The 19,020-nt window shown below is 41.2% G+C and overlaps 1 protein-coding gene across 2 annotated transcripts in view; it reads left to right on the plus strand.

The window, feature by feature from the left end:
- The window catches only part of tespa1 (thymocyte expressed, positive selection associated 1), a 108,782-nt gene extending 89,762 nt beyond the window's left edge, over positions 1-19,020 (plus strand). For both annotated transcript variants that reach the window (XM_039746817.1, XM_039746818.1), the window contains one exon: positions 18,774-19,020. In XM_039746817.1, the coding sequence (XP_039602751.1) occupies positions 18,774-18,871 (98 nt within the window). In that variant the 3' untranslated portion in view covers positions 18,872-19,020. The remainder of the gene's footprint in view (positions 1-18,773) is intronic.

The raw sequence follows: 19,020 nt of genomic DNA on the forward strand, positions 1-19,020 counted from the left end.
GACATACCCAATTTACACTTCTTAGGGTTAGCTGTCAAGCCAGCCTGTCTCAAGCTTTCAAGGACAGCCTGAAGACGTTCTAAATGCGTTTGCCAATCACTGCTGAAAATCACAACATCATCGAGGTATGCCCCGAAATATTTGGAATGAGGGCGCAAGATCTGATCCATCATACGCTGGAAACTTAGAGGCGCCCCATGAAGACCAAACGGGAGTCTCATAAATTCATAAAGTCCATCAGGAGTCGCAAATGCTCACAACTGCCAGCCTCAAGAGGCACCTGCCAGTAACCTTTCGTGAGATCTAGCGTGGAGATATAGGTCGCCTGACCCAGTTTTTCCAACAGCTCGTCAACACGGGGCATTGGATAAGCATCAAATTTAGAGACCTTATTCAAGAGCCTGAAATCGATACAAAAAGCGAACCGTACCATCTTGTTCTGGGACTAATACGACCAAACTGTACCAATCACTTTTACTTTCATGAATTACACCCAATGCCAGCATCTTTTTGACTTCCTCGCACACAATATTCCATCGCTCTTAGGGGATCTGAAACAGCCGCATCTGCACGGTAACACCAAGTTCAGTAGTGATTTTGTGTTCAGCAAGGTTAGTCACGCCTGGCAAGTCCAAAAAAACATCAGTGTTCCGTTCAATCAAAGATAACAATTCTCTCTTTTGTGAGTCAGTCAAATCGTCACCAATGGCAACATCGATCTGAGAGACAGCAGCCAAGGAAGTGTAAACCCACTGCGGGTCATGCCACTCCTTCAAGAGATTAACATGTAAAATCTGGAATGGTTTGTACCGGCCTGGTATTCACCTGCCCCATACGCTCCTAAATAATGGCAGGGCCCTTCTATTTCACTAGAAATTTGTGCAGGTCAAAGGGAATCAGTACCAAAACACGATCACCAGACGCCTCATGTATAAACGGTGCGTACGCATAGAAATGTTGCGTAAGAATGTTTCCACGTTCAAATCGCAATGTATAAAACCTAAACTTGCCGTAAAGCCACGCACATTTCCACAGCAGCTCATACCCTGTTGTACGTAAGACCGTTGGCACCCAGCGTCAAAGCAGTGCTACTGTTCCAGTGTGATTTCCCTTTCTTTTTCAGATCCACATCCCTGATGCGGCTTTATAAATACACTGAAATTAACCGAATATTGTTTATTAGTTTAATGCATCTGATTGTAATTAACCTGTAACAATATAATGGTCCACAGAATGGTCAAACTATTCTAAATACAATAGCTGCTTTAGCATTGTTACTCTCTGCACCTTCTTCTTCTTCTTCTTTCAGCTGCTCCCGTTAGGGGTTGCCACAGCTGATCATCTTTTTCCATATTACTCACGCTGCACCACTCAGAGTATTTATATCACTGTATCTGAGTGTAAATCACAGGAGTACAGCAGCTGATTGGAAAGAGAATTATCGGTATACAGCATCAAGCACACGCTGCCTCAGCCATTCGCTATTTGAACTGGTCTCATCCGATAAACGCTTCAGAGCATTTCCTGTTTGGACCTCGAGGTTCACAAACAGTTTCATCCCAAGAACTATCCACGCACTCAATCAGTCCATCAAGTGTTCCTTGTAGAACTGTTTGTACTTGCAAGTTTACAGTGAGGTAATTGTACTTATGATACAGTTATAATATTGCACAACCTGAGCCACTTTATAAAGTGCGTATTTACATATGATGACAATATCATTTTTAAGCTGAAATGCAGCAAAATAGATTTATTATATTATATAGATAAAACTTTAACTACATAGTGTCGCAGCGCTAGTGAGTAATTTGAGCTTCATTCATGGTTTGTTCCTACCTTGCGCTGTATTCTTGCTGTGGCTGGTGCGACACTGGAAGGATAGATGGATAGAATAATTAAACATTATGAAGATATTTCAATGTTCCTTAAAAGTTTTGAAGAATCTGCGTTCTAAGCTTACAGATGGCTTAATGTCTATTACAGAGCTGATTGTGTGGCAATTGGGTATTTGGAGAAAGAAAAGGACAGGAATTGGACGTTAGTACGTTTGAAAAAGACGGTGCTGCTACAATAAAGCATTTCATCGAAGGTTGTGCATGGCACAGCAAGCATCTTGCGTGAGACATGAACAATCACTGCACCACCTGTTCCCATGTTTAATAACATGCTTTAACTCCTATCATCATGAAAATGATATCACATATACTTCTCAGTATTTTAATTATTCAGAGAGCTGTAATATCACGAACGTAATGGAGTCTGTGTCCTGTAGGAGGAAGAGAAAGAACTGAAGCATGTAGTGATTCAGGCACATAGAGAAAATAGAAGATCAAATACAAAATAAAGCATTTAACATGCTACTTTATTTACGATGGGATTTGAGAAACTAGTAAATTAAACAATTGTAAGATAAAGTTTATGATGTTCTACTTTAATGACAAAATAAACTATGTGATTAAAGTGGAAATTTTGACATTAAAGTTGACATTTCATGCTTTTTTCCCAACTGTGTGCCTATTTTTTTTTCTCTACACCCTAAAAGAGCTTTCATATGACACTCAGACGGTGGGCTACGACTCACCTTTTCAGGGCAACTTTGATATCTGACAACTTCTTTTTTTATTTCAGGCACTGTGCGACTTTGTGAACTTGAGCTTTCGAGTTTCTCCAACATGTTATGTCACTCGATCAACTTCCTTTTGTTGTTTATACCACTGTTTAAACCAACAAATAGTACGTTTTTCCTTGCTTCCACTTGGTATTCACTGAAATTCTTCTATTTTTCCTCGTACTTTTGCCATTGCCTTTTCACAGAACACTGAGCTTAAGGGCTATTTATATTGATTTGCATATTCAAAGAGGTGTAATTCTGGGAGGAGTTGGGGTGGGGCAGCAGGCGAGTGCACGTGCGTTAATTTCCATGCTGACCAGGATTTATGCAGCGGAAGAACGTGGAAGTTGGCGAACGCACAGATTTATGCATCTGGATTTTATTGTGCGTAAGTACATTTCCGCTTTTGTGTTTATGTCATGTTATAGTGCGAATTCTACGCACGGCATTATGCATGAGGCCCCAGGTTTGAATTCATGGAGCTTACAGCGGCTATCGTAAAGACATTTCTGAGTTTCCTGCTCACGTCGCTGATGCTCCACAGTGATAGAAGAAAGCTTAGAATTTGTATCTTGTAACGAAATTACATGATCCGCAAAGCTCAATCCATGAGCTTTTGTCTCGATTCCTATCCATTCCTCTTGTACAACATCCAGGATGCCTCCTGGGTGCCTGCCAAATAACAACTCGCCTGCGGCGATTCCCGCACCACGAACGTAATAAAAGGCAGGACAGAGTCCTAAGATGTGTGATCATCATGAGCGACTCGCCTGATCATCTGTTTTAAAGTCTTGTTAAATCGTTCAGTCAAACCATTCGTCTGTGGATGGTAAACAGTGGTACTCAGTTTCTTAATGGCAAGGCTGTCACACAAGCAGGCGTCTTTTTCTAGAAAGTGCAGGGTTTTCAAGCCCCCGGATTCATGCTCTTGGTAATAAGAGTCACTAGCAGAGTAAGCCTGTTTAAATGCATATTCTAATGAGCTATTGGCATGCTGCAAGCGCACAAAATCCATCTCCTCGCTAGTGCTCGGTTTGTGTTCTGAGGCATTTGCAAGTTGAGAAGTTGTAGATAAGCCAGCCAGCCACTCTGTGAAATTGGGGGTGTCTCCTTCGGTCTCGCTGGAGAGATCAGGTTCAATATCTAATCGGGGCTCAAGATCTTCCCCGACCGCCACCAGTTCTTCTTCCTACCCCCTGCTAAGCTTGACAGGGAACTGGATGACTGGTGCCCGACATTCGGTCATGAGTCTAGGAAAAAGGGCATTCCTCCTGCCGATCAGCAAGGGCCAGGGGCAGGAGTCTGAAATAGCAGACCAAACTTTAAAGTGACGACCCTTATATATAAAAGGAAGAAGCAATGTCTGACAGTCTTTAACATCTCCATGTACACAAAACATCTTTACAGTTTCAGTGTTACTGAGGTATCCATCGTCAAGACAGTCCCGTCTGACAACACACAAGTCACTTCCTGAGTCCAATAATGCCAAGATCTCGCGGCTCCCCAACTTCACCGAGATTAATAAGCCATCCTTTTTTTCTGAAGAATAAGGAATACGGGAGCAACAAACCTCGGCCAATCCAATTTCCATCGATTGAGCAGAGGATAGGCGACATTCCCTCACCAAGTGGCCGGGTACATCTTCGTTCAGCACCACTGCCAGAATATCCACACCGAAGTCCACGACCTCCTCCTGTCTCCCCAGATATGGGCACTACATCGACAACTGGATCCCCCAGAGGCCTTCCTGATGACATCCGATTCTCAGGTCTTAAAGTTTGTTGATGCTCTAACCTCCATTCAAAGTGGCGAGCATTCCCTGGGCGATCCCTCGCAGGCTGTAAAACAGCATAAGGAGCAGAAAATACACCACTTTTTCTCCAAGCAGTCTGAGAACCCTCCAAGTGTTTGGCCAAGATCGTCAATGACTCAACATTATGACGAAGAAATTTATCTCAGAGAACTGTAGGTATCCCTGCCAGCAGTATATTCATGACAACTTTTTCCACAGCTCGTTCCATCTCATCTCCCTCAAACCGACAATGTACTTTATGGATCAAATCTTGTATCTGCGCACGGATGGGACTGTCTATGTTCAGTCTCCAATCATGAAGTGCAAAACCTTTAGCCATAAAGGTCGTAGTTTTACGTAAAACAACCTGCCGCTTCAAGAAATCATAATCGCAGAGTTTATCACGAGGCATATTCCATAAGGCAAGTAAGGCATCCCCAGACAAAAAAGGGGTGACGATAACAGCCCAGTTTCATTTGTCCCATCCCAACAAAGTCACCACAGGCTCAAAAGCTAAAAGAAATATTTCTGGGTCATCGGAAGGACCCATCTTTGTCAGCACATCCTTAGAATTAGCAGGAGGAGCAGGACTCAAATCATCCTCTTGGTCGTGAGGAAGCGGGACATTCTGAGCGAATTGAAAAAACTCCTCGACATGCATCTGTGCAATCACTTCTGGTACCACTTGTCACGCTTGAGTCACAGATTTGCACAGAAACAGAGGAGGTTGTAGAGACAGGAACTTTATTCAAACACTGCAAACAAACATATGTCTCTTTCAAAAGTTTATGAATGTCTGAGAGAGAGACACAGAGAGAGAGAAGCAATCAAAACCGACAGGTGCTGTTCAGGCTTTTAAGTATGCAGAGTACCGCGCAGGACACATATCGCGCAACAAAGCAGTCGCAAATAAGCCCAGCAAGTAAGGGAGCAATGTGAAGGTAGTCTGTCAGCGTTTTTAGGAGGGGTTTTCCAGAGGAGCATCTGTATCCTCTAGGGGTGCGATCAGCCCCCCAGCTCACAAAGTGAAACAGGATTGTGAGGAGGGCCCTGCCCGGCTCTCTATTCCTGACATCACGCTTCCTGCTCCCCTTGGCCAGCAGCCTCTGTCTCGGATTAGTGCAAATATATCACTCCTGCAAATGATCTATGATACTTAGCGTGATGATAGAAGTCGCAAAATCAACCAGAATCTTCAAACTAGTTATAGAAAAAAAACCCCGATCTAAATCTGTTAAGTAGTGCTCTTGTTTGCTTGCTAAGCTGAGGTAAGATACACCCTGAGGCTGGCGCGTGAGTGAGGAAGGCCCACACCCCCTCACCTCAGTATTCAGCAACTCTCTTGGATTCACACAAATAAATCACTACCGCAAGCAAAGTATGATAATTAGTGTGATGAGAGAAGTTGCAAAATCAACTGCGTGAGTTCATGAGTGAGGAGGATCCCGCCACCCTCCCCTCGGCCTGCTGCATGTCTCTTGGATTTGCGCAAAAAAATTGGTATCGTACGTGAACTATGATACTTAGCGCGATGAGAGAAGTCACAAAATCAACCGGAATGTTCAAGCAAACTCCAGAACAAAGCCTGATCTAAATCCGTGAAGTAGTTCCCTCGTTCGTTAGCTAAGCAGATGTAAGATACACCCCGAGGGCAGTGATTGAGTGAGAAGGGCCCTGCCCTCCTCTCCTCGGCCCGCAGCCTCTGTCTCAGATTTGTGCAAATAAATCAGTACTGCAAGCGAACTATGATTCTTAGTGCGATGAGAGAAGTCACCAAATCAACCGGAATGTTCAAGCAAATTATAGAAGAAAACCCAATCTAAATCCGTTAAGTGGTTCTCTCATGAAAAGCGAACAGACAGACGTTGGATTTTATATATATATATATTTAGAGAGAGACAGAGAGAAAGATGAGAAATATACAAATTATACATAGTTGTGTCTTTCTCATCGCAAAACGAGACCCAAACCAAATTATCTAATTAAACAATGAGCAGTAGAGGTTATTTATGTATCACATATCATTTATATATTTAGAATGTCAAGAAATTACTAGAATATTCCATTTACAATTTAGCTTGTGAGGTATTGATAGAACCTCACCTTGACTATGGAGGTGCCATTTGTGGCATCACACCTTCCCAATTTGTTTTGTTTACATGCATTTCCAATTAAAGGTGCTGTTGAATTCCTATTTCATTTACAAAAAAAAAGACATTAAAGATTGGTTCTGTTTTATCTACGAAAATAGAGATTAGAGGAAATACACACATCTCCTAAATTAATGTGTCTCTTAATGGTAGACAGTGTTCTGAGACTATTCTGGTAAAGAAAAGACAGTTTTGAGGTGAGACATTTATACTCTGTACATGTGACAGGAAGGACCCTCTAAACAGGCAGACAATGTGGCGCAGTGGTTAAGGCTTTGGACTTCAAACCCTGAGGTTGGGGGATCAAACCCCACCACTGTGTGACCCTGAGCAAGTCACGTTACCCACCTGTGCTCCAATTGGAGAAAGAAAAGAAATGGAACTGATTGTATCTCAAATTTTGTAAGCTGCTTTGGATAAAGGCATCAGCCAAATAAATAAATTATAAATGCAACTTGTTTAGTAAACTCAACTGATCAACAGGAAAAACTCTTTAAAATCAAAGAAGAAAACAGATCTCTACAAAGTGATTTACAAACTAGCTGTGTTACTTTGACTTGCACGGGAAATTTCGTAAGGCAATGGGCCTCAGCTGGTTACATAGTACTTCTGATACACCTGATTAACTGACGGCGCCATTGCTGCCCCCACATGTTCAATACATGCTTTAATGTATTTCATCATGAAAATGATACTAAAACATTAGAACAATCTCAACGAGAACAGGCCATTCAGCCCAACAAAGCTTGCCAGTCCTATCCTCTTAATTCTTCCAAAAAAACATCAAGTCAAGTTTTGAAAATCCCTAAAGTCTTACTGTCCACCACACTACGTGGTCACTAATTCCAAATGTCTATGGTTCTCTGTGTAAAGAAAAACTTCCTAATGTTTGTGCGAAGTTTTCAACTGTGTCCCTGTGTTCTTGATGAGCTCATTTTAAAGTCACAGTCTTGATCCACTGGACTAATTCCCTTCATAATTTTAAACACTTCAGTCAGGTCTCCTCTTAATCTTTTTTTGCTTAAACTGTAAAGGCTCAGCTCTTTTAATCTTTCCTCATAACTCATTCCCTGTAGCCCTGAGTCAGCCTAGTCACTCTTCTCTGGACCTTTTCTAGCACTGCTATGTCATTTTTGTAGCCTGGAGACCAAAACTGCACACAGGACTCCAGATGAGGCCTCACCAGTGTGTTATAAAGCTTGAGCAGAACATCCATGGACATATACTGCACACATCAAGGCGCTATAAAACTTGACATTCTGTTAGCCTTCTTAATGGCTTCTGAACACTGTCTGGCAGTCAATAGCTTAGAGTCCACTATGACTCCTAAATCCTTCTCATAAGGTGAACTCTCGATTTTCCAACCGCCCATACATATCAAGTATACATATTACTATTCTAAAATGTTCAGAGAGTTGTAATATCATGAATGTAATGTATTCTGTGTGGAGATCAGTGCCTGCTGTTTACAAAAAAGAAAGCCCATTTTAAGAGGCATGTAGTGATTAATGACTGAGTTGAGGAACACATGCTACTTTAGTTATGATGGGATTTGAGAAACTCAAGTAAACATCAAGTTTATGATGTTCCACTTTAATGACAAAATAAACTACAAGATTAAAGTGCAAATTTTGAGATTAAAGTCTACATTTCTACCTTTTTTGTCTCCACTGTGTCCCTAATTTTTTTTTCTTTTCTCTGTGCCCTAATACGCTTCCGTATGACACGGTGGGCTAAAAAGTGGTAGCAGAAGTAGATGGGGTATCAGCACAAGTACAGAGTGCAGCAAACCTTTTACAAGTGTAACCAACATGCAACACTTCACTACTGCCTGGTGTCAAAAACAAAACAAACCACATTGTACGAAAGACACATTAGAATTTATATAGTAATGTAATCAATGTTACATTTGTACCATTCAAATCTCTTTGAACTTGGGCCAAAATGCTGCCATAGCCTCATATGATAAGAAAACCTTTTCCCACGTTGCAATGGGGTCACTCTCATGATTTTTGAAATGCTTTTTTATGGTTATTATTTTTATGGCTTCATTTGAGCTACCTTCCTATACTGGCCTGTGTTATGCAGAGCTCCTGATATGGCTGACTGTTGCACATTTCCTCCAGTCTCTGATACAGAATTCTTTTAAATTAATTGTTGGCCTCTCCACTCTTATTTGAGTCGAGAGTGTTCAGGCTGTGGTATGGTGGATGGTATGATGCGTCTTCCACTTCCTGATGAACATCATCATTACCATCATCATCACTTCTCACACAGTGTGGTCGTTTCTCCTTTCCTATTCCTAGCCATGTCCTCTGTCAAGTCAGCTTCTAGAAAATCCTTTTGGATAACATTCCAGTAGTACTTTTGACTGGGATAGTGGGACCACGTCTACTGGAAATGCCAGCCCCTCAAGGCATCCACAAGGCAGGCATGACAACCAGACTATGGGAAGGAAAACCCCAAAAACAAGTCAAAATGTCAGGTGGTGGCCAAACATTGCCATTATATATCTAGTTCTGGCTAAAGAAATGGTCAGCAGTGCCCACTGTGACAACCAAGTATTTTGACATTGTTTTGTGTCTTTTCCTAACTTATCCCTGACAGCTGCCCTTCAGATTTTCAACCTGAAAAATAATCTCTTAATGGTGGGGATTTTATGCTAAAACATGGCCATTATGTGAATGATTCTCAAGGTTTTACAACAGGGACTGAATACTTGTGCAAACAGTGGATTGTGGATTTATTATTATGCAGACCCCTTCACTTTTTTCACACTTAATTGTGTTGCAGATTCAATATTAAATGGTGAAACAAGGCGCTATATAGGTGCCTGACCCGACACAGACTGACAACGGAGGCACGTGAAAAATAAACAAAAAGATTTATTTTCTTCGTCTGTGGGTTATGCCTTCCTCGTATCCACAGACACAACACAGTCCCAGAAGCACACAAAACAAAGAGCAAAGCACTAACAAAAATCAAATCTTCCTTCGCCACCACTCCTCCTGGCAAGCATTGTCCTCTTCCTCCCGACTCTGGCTCCCAGAGTGGTATCTGCCAGCTTCTTTTATAGCCCACCCGGAAGTGCTTCAGATGATAATTGACCTAATTAAGGCTGCACTTCCATGTGTGGCTGTGTTTAAGACCCCAATGGGCTCAGGAAGTTGTGCAGCTCCCCCTGGCGGTGGCCACGGAGCCCAACAGGGATGAGCTCCTGTGTTCCACAATTGTGGCTCCGATGCAACCCAGGGGGGCTGCCACCAGGTGTTCCAGGGGATGTAGTGTGCATTCCATGGCTGCTCCCCCAGATCCAGTGTCAAAGGGGCATCCTGACCATCTACCACAATGGATAAATTTGTCATTTATGAACATTCATGTACACTAAATAATCTGTAATGATGAAAATCATGATTTTAGAAAGATTTGCAAATGTATTTGCTGTGGCGTAGAAAAATCTGTATATTTTTGTCCATATTTTCATTATATTTTGCTCTAGACAACTTAAAAACAGGACAAAGCATATCATCTTCCCAATTGTACCTCACTTTTAAAACAGCTGTTCTGACAGAAAGAGGAAGACATGGCGATGCCTCAGGCTATCAATTACTTTATAACCTGAGAAAGGATGGGCATCTAGGACAGCAAATTGCTAAATGGGTTTACAGCCTGGGAAAGGAAGACATGCCAGTAGGTACTAAGCAACATCAAAACGTTTTATTGTTTGGGAAAACGGACGAGTGAATTCATTCATCATATTAACAGCCAGCCAATTGGAATATCTAACAATTACATCTTGCGAAAAGGGGTAGAATTTTATAATAAATATGCCTCATCTGAAGCACTACAGAAGAAGAGGAAAAAAGGATGACGTCAGAGTAGGGGGAAAGAGATGTCAGTGGAGGGTGCCAGCAACGTGCATCCGTTTCCATCTGACCATCAAAAAAGCATTTAATGAACAACTACAAGGGCTAGATCACAAGCCGCTGAGACATTCATCCTTGTCATCTTTAACTTTTCGTAAGCTTTTTCTAAAGGCTATATATGTCCAGACTGTCCACATTTTCTTTTATGCTTTTCTCTCCTGGTATTATTATTCCTGCAATACACTAAATACCACGCTGCTTTTAACTTTCTATGCTTTGTCTTCATGTCTAGAGTGATTGAAGTAGTAAGGTAGATTTCTTTAGCACCTGGTGCAGCCAGAGGTTTGCCATTACCTCTGTGCTGCAAAGTTTATTAAGGCTGAGGATGAGAGCTCCACCCAATTAGTAGAGAACAGTACATAAAGTAAGGCATTCTTGGCTGATAAATGGCCTATAGTCAAGGATGCTGAACCTCTGTATGTTTGAATATATTCTTGGAGATCAAAAGTAATATTGTAACGTCCCAACCAGGTTGAAGGTCTTGGGAGTGACTGTTGGGTCGGATTGAGGGAGGGCAGAGTACAGTGAGGAGGACTGACAGCAGTGGTTTGATTGACGCTAGTACCCAGAACGGGGGGACGGAAGCAGGTTTGGGGCTCGAGAAGGAAGGTGTTGTTGCTTTCTGAAGTTGGTGTTTTTTTTTGTTTGTTTTTTTCACTTTAATGGTGTTTCTCAAGGCCAGAACAAAGAGAGTTATAGGCAATTGTAAATAGTTCAAGTTCAAAGACATTCATTTTTGCTGTTACAATCCTGTGGTTTTATTTTTTTACTGTTCCAGTAAACTGTTCTGTGATCCCTACTTTGTCCTTCTGTTTTTTTTTCTTCTTTTCGAATCTGACGTGGAGGTCGCTACAATAATTAGGTCTGAGATATCTTTAAAACATCATATGTTGTTCGTGCCGATAATAAGCAAGTACCCTGAAGTGCTGAGAGAGTGACAAGTTGTGCTATTCCTAAGGCACTTGTGTGATTTAAAGTGCTAGATGTTAACCAGCTGTGTGTGTGTCATTCATGGGGCACTGCTGTGGTTAGGGTCTGTGTGTATGTGTGTGATAATCTTAAAGTGCGACAGTAAACCAACCCGGTAACGAACCTGGTAAGTACACTTACCCCTAGGTAAAAGGTAAGTACAGGGAAATACCACAATAATACAGTATTACACATCAAAAAGTAAAATTTCTCATTCATAGAAGCATTCAGACTCTTTGCTGAGGCCCTCCAAATTCTAGTCAGGTGCCTCCTGGTTGCTTTAATTCTCCTTCAGATGCATCTAAAATTTGACTGGAGTTCACCTGTGGCAAACTGAATTGACTGGACATTGTTAAGAAAGGCACACGTGTATCTGTGGACGAGGTGTGATAATTTCATTTCCGGAATGGCAACATAGTGTCACCCATGACGTAATTGTATCGGAATCACGTGAGTATTCGTGTTTGAACATATTTGAACTAATATGTGTGTAAAATGCAAACTGATAGAGCCAGTTGTTAGTTAGCTGTTGGGAAGATAATAGGCATCTGCGTGTATACTTGGGCATAAAAATAGGTGACCGAAATTTTGAGCAACGTATTAATATTAAATTTTGTGTGAAAATCGGCAAATGTTACAACTGTTGCAAGTGGCATATGGTGAAGATGCTATGATGCTATGAGAAAGTCGAGTGTGTTTGAGTGGCATAAGATGGGTAAGAAGAGGTGACGGAGCATGCAATGGAAATCCCTGAGGTTTAAGACCATGTTGGTGTGTTTCTTCGATCACAAGGGAATAGCCCACCAAGAATTTATTTAACAGGGACAATCAACCAACCAACAACAATGCTGTTTAGAGGTACTGAAAAGATTATGAGATTCTGTTTGAAGGAAAAGACCCGAATTGTGGCCTGACAAGTGGATCATGACAATGTGCCAAGTCACACTGCACTCACTGTGAGAGACTTTCTGGCCAAAAAAGAGATTACCCAATTAAATCATCCTGCCTAATCACCTGACTTAGCTCCCTGGGATTTCTGGCTATTTCCAAAAATAAAAGCTGCGCTGAAAGGATGAAGATTTTCTAATATGACTGATATTCAACAGAATGTGAGACAGCTGCTCGACAGTATTCTGGAAAATGAGTTCCAGGCCTGCTTCCACAAATGGGAACGCCATTTAAGTCAGTGTACAGAAGCACAAGGGGAGAACTTTGAAGGCAACAGTAGCCACTAGCGTACAGTTCCACATGTATATTTTTTAAAAGTGAATCTGGGAATTAAATTGTCACACCTCGCATATGAGGTCCACAATTCACACTGCATGTCAGGACAAAAACCAAACATGAAGTCCAAGGATCTCTCTGTAGACTTCAAATTGTCCTGAGGCACAGACCACGGCAAAGTTTTTCGTGTTCTCAGAAGCACAGTGACCTCAGTAATTGTGAAAATGAAGATGTTTGGACTCTTTCTAGAGTTGGCCATCCAGCCACACTGAGTAACTGGGGCAAGGAGGGCCTTTTAGTCAGTGAGGAGACCAAGAATCCAGTTTGTTACTCTAACAGAGCTTCATCTGTCCTCTGGTGAGATGGGAGAACTTATGAGCAGGATCGCCATCTCAGCTGCACTCCATTGTTTAGGTGTTTCTGGTAAGGTGTCTAACTCCCACTTGGAGTTTGACAAATGGTATTTAATGGATTCTGAGAGAGCAAAGAAAAAGATTCCCTGGTCTGACAAGACAAAAATTGAACTCTTTGGCCAGAATTCCATGCGCTCCATCAGGCAATGACCAGACACTGCTCATCACCTGCCTAATACCATCCCTGCAGTGAAGCATTGCGGTGGTAGCATCATAATATAGGAGAGCTTCTTGGTGGCAGGGACAGGGGACAAAATTGAGAGAAGGATGAATGCAGCCAAATACAAGAGAGGCCCCTGGAGTAAACCTGTTTCAGAGTGCACACAAGTATAGACTGGGGCTATGGCTCATCTTTTAGCATAGCAATGACTTGAAGCATACAGCCAAGACAATGCTGGAGAGACTTTGGGACAAGCCTGCGTCTGTCCTTGCATCACCCAGACATAAAAAAAACCATAGAACATCTATGGAGACACCTGAAGTTTGCAGTTTACGGACACTTCCCATCCAGTGTAACAAAGCTTGGGAGGATCTCCTGAACTGTATTGTACTGAATTAAGGGTCTGAATACTTGAATAAGAGATTTCAGTTTTTGATTTTTTTTAATAAATTAGGTGTAACAGAGCAAGATGCAGAGGACAGAAAGATATGGAAAAAGATGATCCTCAATCTTTCTAAAAAAATATGTTCTCATTTTGTCATTATGGGTTAGCGAGAGTAAATTGATGGGCAAAAATGACAAACTTATCCATGTATAATTAAATCTACAACATAATAAAGTGCATAGAAAGTGAATACTTTTTTTAGTTCACTCTATCTGTGCTCTTTCTTCCCCATAAAACATAACAAAGCCAAAAGCTAAACTTACAGTAAATGCAGATGGAGCATTTTGTATTGGAATCTCTGCAGTCGTTGCCATGGCTCCTGTTACACTAATAAAAAAACTTGTTTGTAGGCTATTTCTGTTCTCGCAGGAGAGGAAAGGAGTTCAATCTGAGGAGCTGAATATAAAAAAAAGAAAGAAAAATCGCAATTGCAAAATGGAAAACTATTAGATTAGATACATTTTATTAATCCCATGGGGAAGTTCAGATGTATACGCAGCAGAAACATAAAACAAGGATACAAACTCACAGGACAGATAATACAGCCAATCAAATAATCAAAAAATAAAAATGAACTTAACGAGTACATTGGGTGGAAACACTGAATTGACTGATAAGTAATGGGCAGAAAAGAGGTGCTTATTAGCACACCGTGGTGGAATGAGCCTGTGGATAAAAGTGTTCAAAGAGAGAGCGCCTCCTGGAGGGGAATGGAGGGGATTTTTCATGATGGCATCCAATTTTGCCATCATCCTCTTTTCTGTAATAGCTTCCAGTATGTCCAGGGTGCAGGCTTTACAGATAAGCTTGTTCAGGCATTGTGCTTCTTTTAAAGTCAGGTTGCTTCTCTAGGACACCACAATGTAAAACACCACAGTGGTTACTATAGACTGGTAAAACAGCAGCAGCAGCTCGCTGCACACATCAAAAGACCCGAGTCTGCTTAGCAAGTCCAGTCTGCTCTGGCCTTTCTTGTCCAGCACCATGGTGTTGTCAGAACAGTCCAGTTTGTTTTTCATGTGAGCTCCAAAGTACATGCACCGCTTCCATGTCCTCCCCCTAAATGGTGACTGATCTCAGGGTCTTCTTGGCACGGCAGAAGTCCACCACCAGCTCTTTTGCCTTACTGATGTTGAGTTGCAGGTTGTTGTTCCTGCACCCCAAGACAAAGTCCTCCACAACTTTCCTGCACTCTGACTCATCTCCATTATTAATGTAGCCTATGATGGACGAGTCATCTGAAAATATGTGCAAATGGCAAGAGCTTGTATTGTGCTGGAAGCCTGCTGGGTAGAAAGTAAGCAGGAAGGGAAACAGGACAGTCCTCTGAGGCGTCCCAGCATTACACTCTTCAATTTCTGACACACAGTCCCTCAGCCTCACAAACAATTTTGGAAAAAACAAAAAAATGCTCTTTAATACTAATGATTTGACCATAACCCTAAGTGTTATTATTAGCAGGAAATGGCTTATAAAGAAGACATTTCAAAATGAGTATGTTTACAAAATCTCAACATGCGTGAGTAGGAATACTCTCGATTAATGCTGCTAAGTGGTGGTCTGGTTAATAGCAATAAATCAAATTAAAAAGAAACTCTTTTCACTATTTCTAGATTGGTGCAAACAGTAACTGCAGGAATTAGTTCAAATGAAAATGTGAACCACTGCAGTTACACAGGACAAACACTGGAGACCCAGGGCCATAATTGTGTATCCAATTAAAATACATTTTTTAAAAATCCAGCAAAGCAGATTATTGTAAAGGTTTTCATTGCATTATGTAAGACATATTGTGAGGAAAAATCAGGAGTTTCTTTGGTTTCTAGTATAGTACAGATTAGTCTAAATCAGGGGTCTCAACTCCGGTCCTGGAAGTCCACAGTTGCTGCAGGTTTTCACTCTAACCCTTTTATTAATTAGTGACCTGTTTTTACTGCTAATTCACTTCTTTTAAATTAATTTTATTTGACTTGCTCTTGAAAACTCAGACCCCTTAATTATTTCTTTTTCCTTAATTAGCTGCCAAACAATAATGAGATATAAAACGAGCCAAAACATGACCAGTAAACTGTGTCCATCATGTAATATCCATCCATCCATTTTCTAACCCGCTGAATCCGAATACAGGGTCACGGGGCTCTGCTGGAGCCAATCCCAGCCAACACAGGGCACAAGGCAGGAACCAATCCTGGGCAGGGTGCCAACCCACCACAGATCATGTAATATCTGAAAATAAATAAAGTTGAAGGTCTCATGAATGTTGAACTGCTCAAGTCCCCAAAACATTTGGTCTTAGAAAAGAGAAAATCAACAATTCCAGAAATGTCTGCTATTGCACAAAGAGAGCAGCAACAAGCCATAGAATTAAAGAACGAGTTTAATTAACAACAAGAATCAGCGCCTAATTAGGCAACTGGTTGGAATGAAATTGGTTGGAATTTGAGGCCCTGACTTAGTTGGTCTCCTGTCGGCTCACTCACTTCACATTTCATTTCTGTTTAAGGAAAGAAGTGAAGCAATTCAGAGGAATGATGAAGAAATTCAGGTGGAACAGATCTTAAAAAAAAAACAATTAAAATGAATTCAAAATAAGTTAATTAGCAGCAAAAACAGTGCACTAAATAAGAAAAGAGTAAGAATGAAAACCTGCAGCCACTGGGGCTCTCCAGGGCCAGAGCTGGTGACCCCTGGTCTAAATGTATGTAGTATAATAATAATAATACTAATGCATTTTATTTATATAGAGTTTCCTTGGCTGTGTGTTTGCTGTCCTTGTCTTTCTGAAAAGTCCCCCCCTCGTTTCATCTTCAGCATCCTGGTAGATGGCAGCAGATTCTTATCAAGAATGTCCCGCTACATTTCTCCATTCATCCTTCCTTAAGCTCTATGAAGTCTGCCAGTACTTTGGATTGTTTGTCGGGTGATGTGCAGTTCCATTTCTCCTCCAGACATGGAGTGTGTGCAGGGACATCTAAAGAGTTTAGTTTTGCTCTCCTCTGACCAGACTCTGTTCTCCCAGTATTTCATTGTCCAAATGTTGTGCAGTAAACTTTCAACGAGTTTCAACGTGCTTTACCTTCAGTAGTTGTGTCATGCGTGATGAGCGTGCGTAGAGGCCATGGTGGCCGAGTGCATTACTTATTGTTTTTTTTGAAACAACTGGACCTGCTAATTCCAGGTCTTTCTGAAGCTCTTATCGAGTGGTCCTTGGCTCTTCTGATTCTTCTTTTGACTCCTCTGACAGAAATCTTGCGAGGAGCACCTGGTCACGGCTGGTTTATGGTGAAGTGATGTTCTTTCCAATTCCAGATTAACGGTGCTCAGTGGAACATTCAGAAGTTTAGTAATCCGTCTGTCACCAATGTCATTAAGTCAGTAAGGTTGTGAAGGTCGTGAGAGAGCTCTTTGCTTTTACCCATCATGAGATGCTTCTTGTGTGACCCCTCAGTAATGAGAAACCTTTGTATAGGCCATCAATTAGGACTAAACCAGCTTGTATTCATTTGCACTGATGGGGGGCTATCAGGATTACTTTCTATATACTAACAGATGTCAGGGGGTTTCTTGGCTTTCCAGGCCTTGTTGCACCTCCGTTTCTTTTATGTGTTCAATACTTCTTCCCTGTGTCATTCCACTTTATTACACATAACTTTACTTATGGACTTATTTGTTTTGATTTCTTTGTATGTGTGGATTACTTTGGTTGTTACCGACATCTGATGAAAATCTCATGTCAATAGCCCCATTAGAAAAAAGATTTACTGAGGAAAATGTTGATGCATTTAATACTTATTTTCCCCTCTATATATTATGAGAAGGGCCTAACTACATGCAGACTGCATACAGAAGCGATTAAGAAGGCTAATTGGATGTTAAGTTATAAAACAACCCATTGTGTACGGTACAACTCTAGGGAGGATAAGCTGAGGCTTTAGAATGCACTGGTTAGACCTCATCTGGAGTACTGTCTGCAGTTTTTGCCCCTTATTATTTAAAGACATAGCAGCTCTAGAGAAGGTCCAGAGAACAGTGACTAGGCTGCTTCTAGAACGGTAAAGAGCTCTCACCAACTATGGTAAAAACCTAGTAGGTCACAGCTTTCAGGTTTTCGGCAAATTGAGAAAATGATATTACCCCTATAATTAATAATCTCTAGATTTCATTATTCCTGAGCTTCACGTCCACAATATTGCTTATTTCACGAATCAACAACACCTGCCATTTAAATCACGCATTCACAGCATTTAAATCACGTGATCGTAATCCAATGTTTTCATTGGTAGGCTGTCTTTCCTCATTGGTCAGTGGAGTTGCTAGTTTTTTTTCTTGCAGTATGTAAAATACAGTGTACATATTCACTTCTTCCATCGTGCTTTGACTAGAATGAAGACATATTTGGCCATCACCACTACCTTATAACATCAGGGAAGACCTAGCAACTCCAAAAACTAAACAAAACTAGATTCTGAAAAAATACGGCAGTTTCTAGGTTTTTATCATTGCACATGAGAGTTATGAGGAGAGTCGGAAGGAGCTGTTTAAAATATTATAATGGTTGATCCTGCCTACTACTCTAAAATGATTAAAATGATGGCAACGGGAACACAGAGGCAGAACTGTTAATTTGTTATAAACATGAAAGTTTTTTCTTCATCCAGAGAACCACAGACATATGGAATAAGCTACCAGGTAGTGTGGTAGACAGTAAGACTTTGCGGACCTTCAGAAGTTGACTTGATGTTATTTTGGAAGAATTAAGTGAACAGGACTGACACGCTTATTGGGCTGAATGGTCTGTTCTTGTCAAAACTCTTCTAAAAGTGTAAATCTATGGTGTAGGTCTATCTTTGTAACAGTAAATAATTTAGTCATCAATTTTGTGCAGTCTGGGAAAAGTGAACAAAGTCAGCATCCAGTCAAACACGCCATTGCCAAATGACTCACTCCACATGCAACATGCTGAATAAATAAAGTGGTCAATGTAAGCCAGCATACTAAGGCGAATAAAAAGCATTTTATAGTCTGTGCCCACCGTCTTTATCTAAAACCTCCAACCTGAAAATGCTTCTTTTTCTCTTTGCAGCTCTCTATCTTCGAGGGGACAGCATGCAGTCAGACAGCAGCGGGTTTGTCGAGGATGAGTTTCAAAACCAAACGCTCCCAATTGCTCCAGATGAATGAAAAGAAGTACGGTCTTCTTTGTCTGTGAGGGAAACAGATAAGAAATAAAATCACAAGACAGTTGGATGATGACAGTGAGGATCAAGGTCGGGGCTGAGAGACGACACCTTTGAATATTGTCTTTTGCTTGTGTCAATTATTTATTATGA

Source organism: Polypterus senegalus, chromosome 3 (assembly GCF_016835505.1).
Source record: "Polypterus senegalus isolate Bchr_013 chromosome 3, ASM1683550v1, whole genome shotgun sequence".
Lineage (NCBI taxonomy): Eukaryota > Metazoa > Chordata > Cladistia > Polypteriformes > Polypteridae > Polypterus > Polypterus senegalus.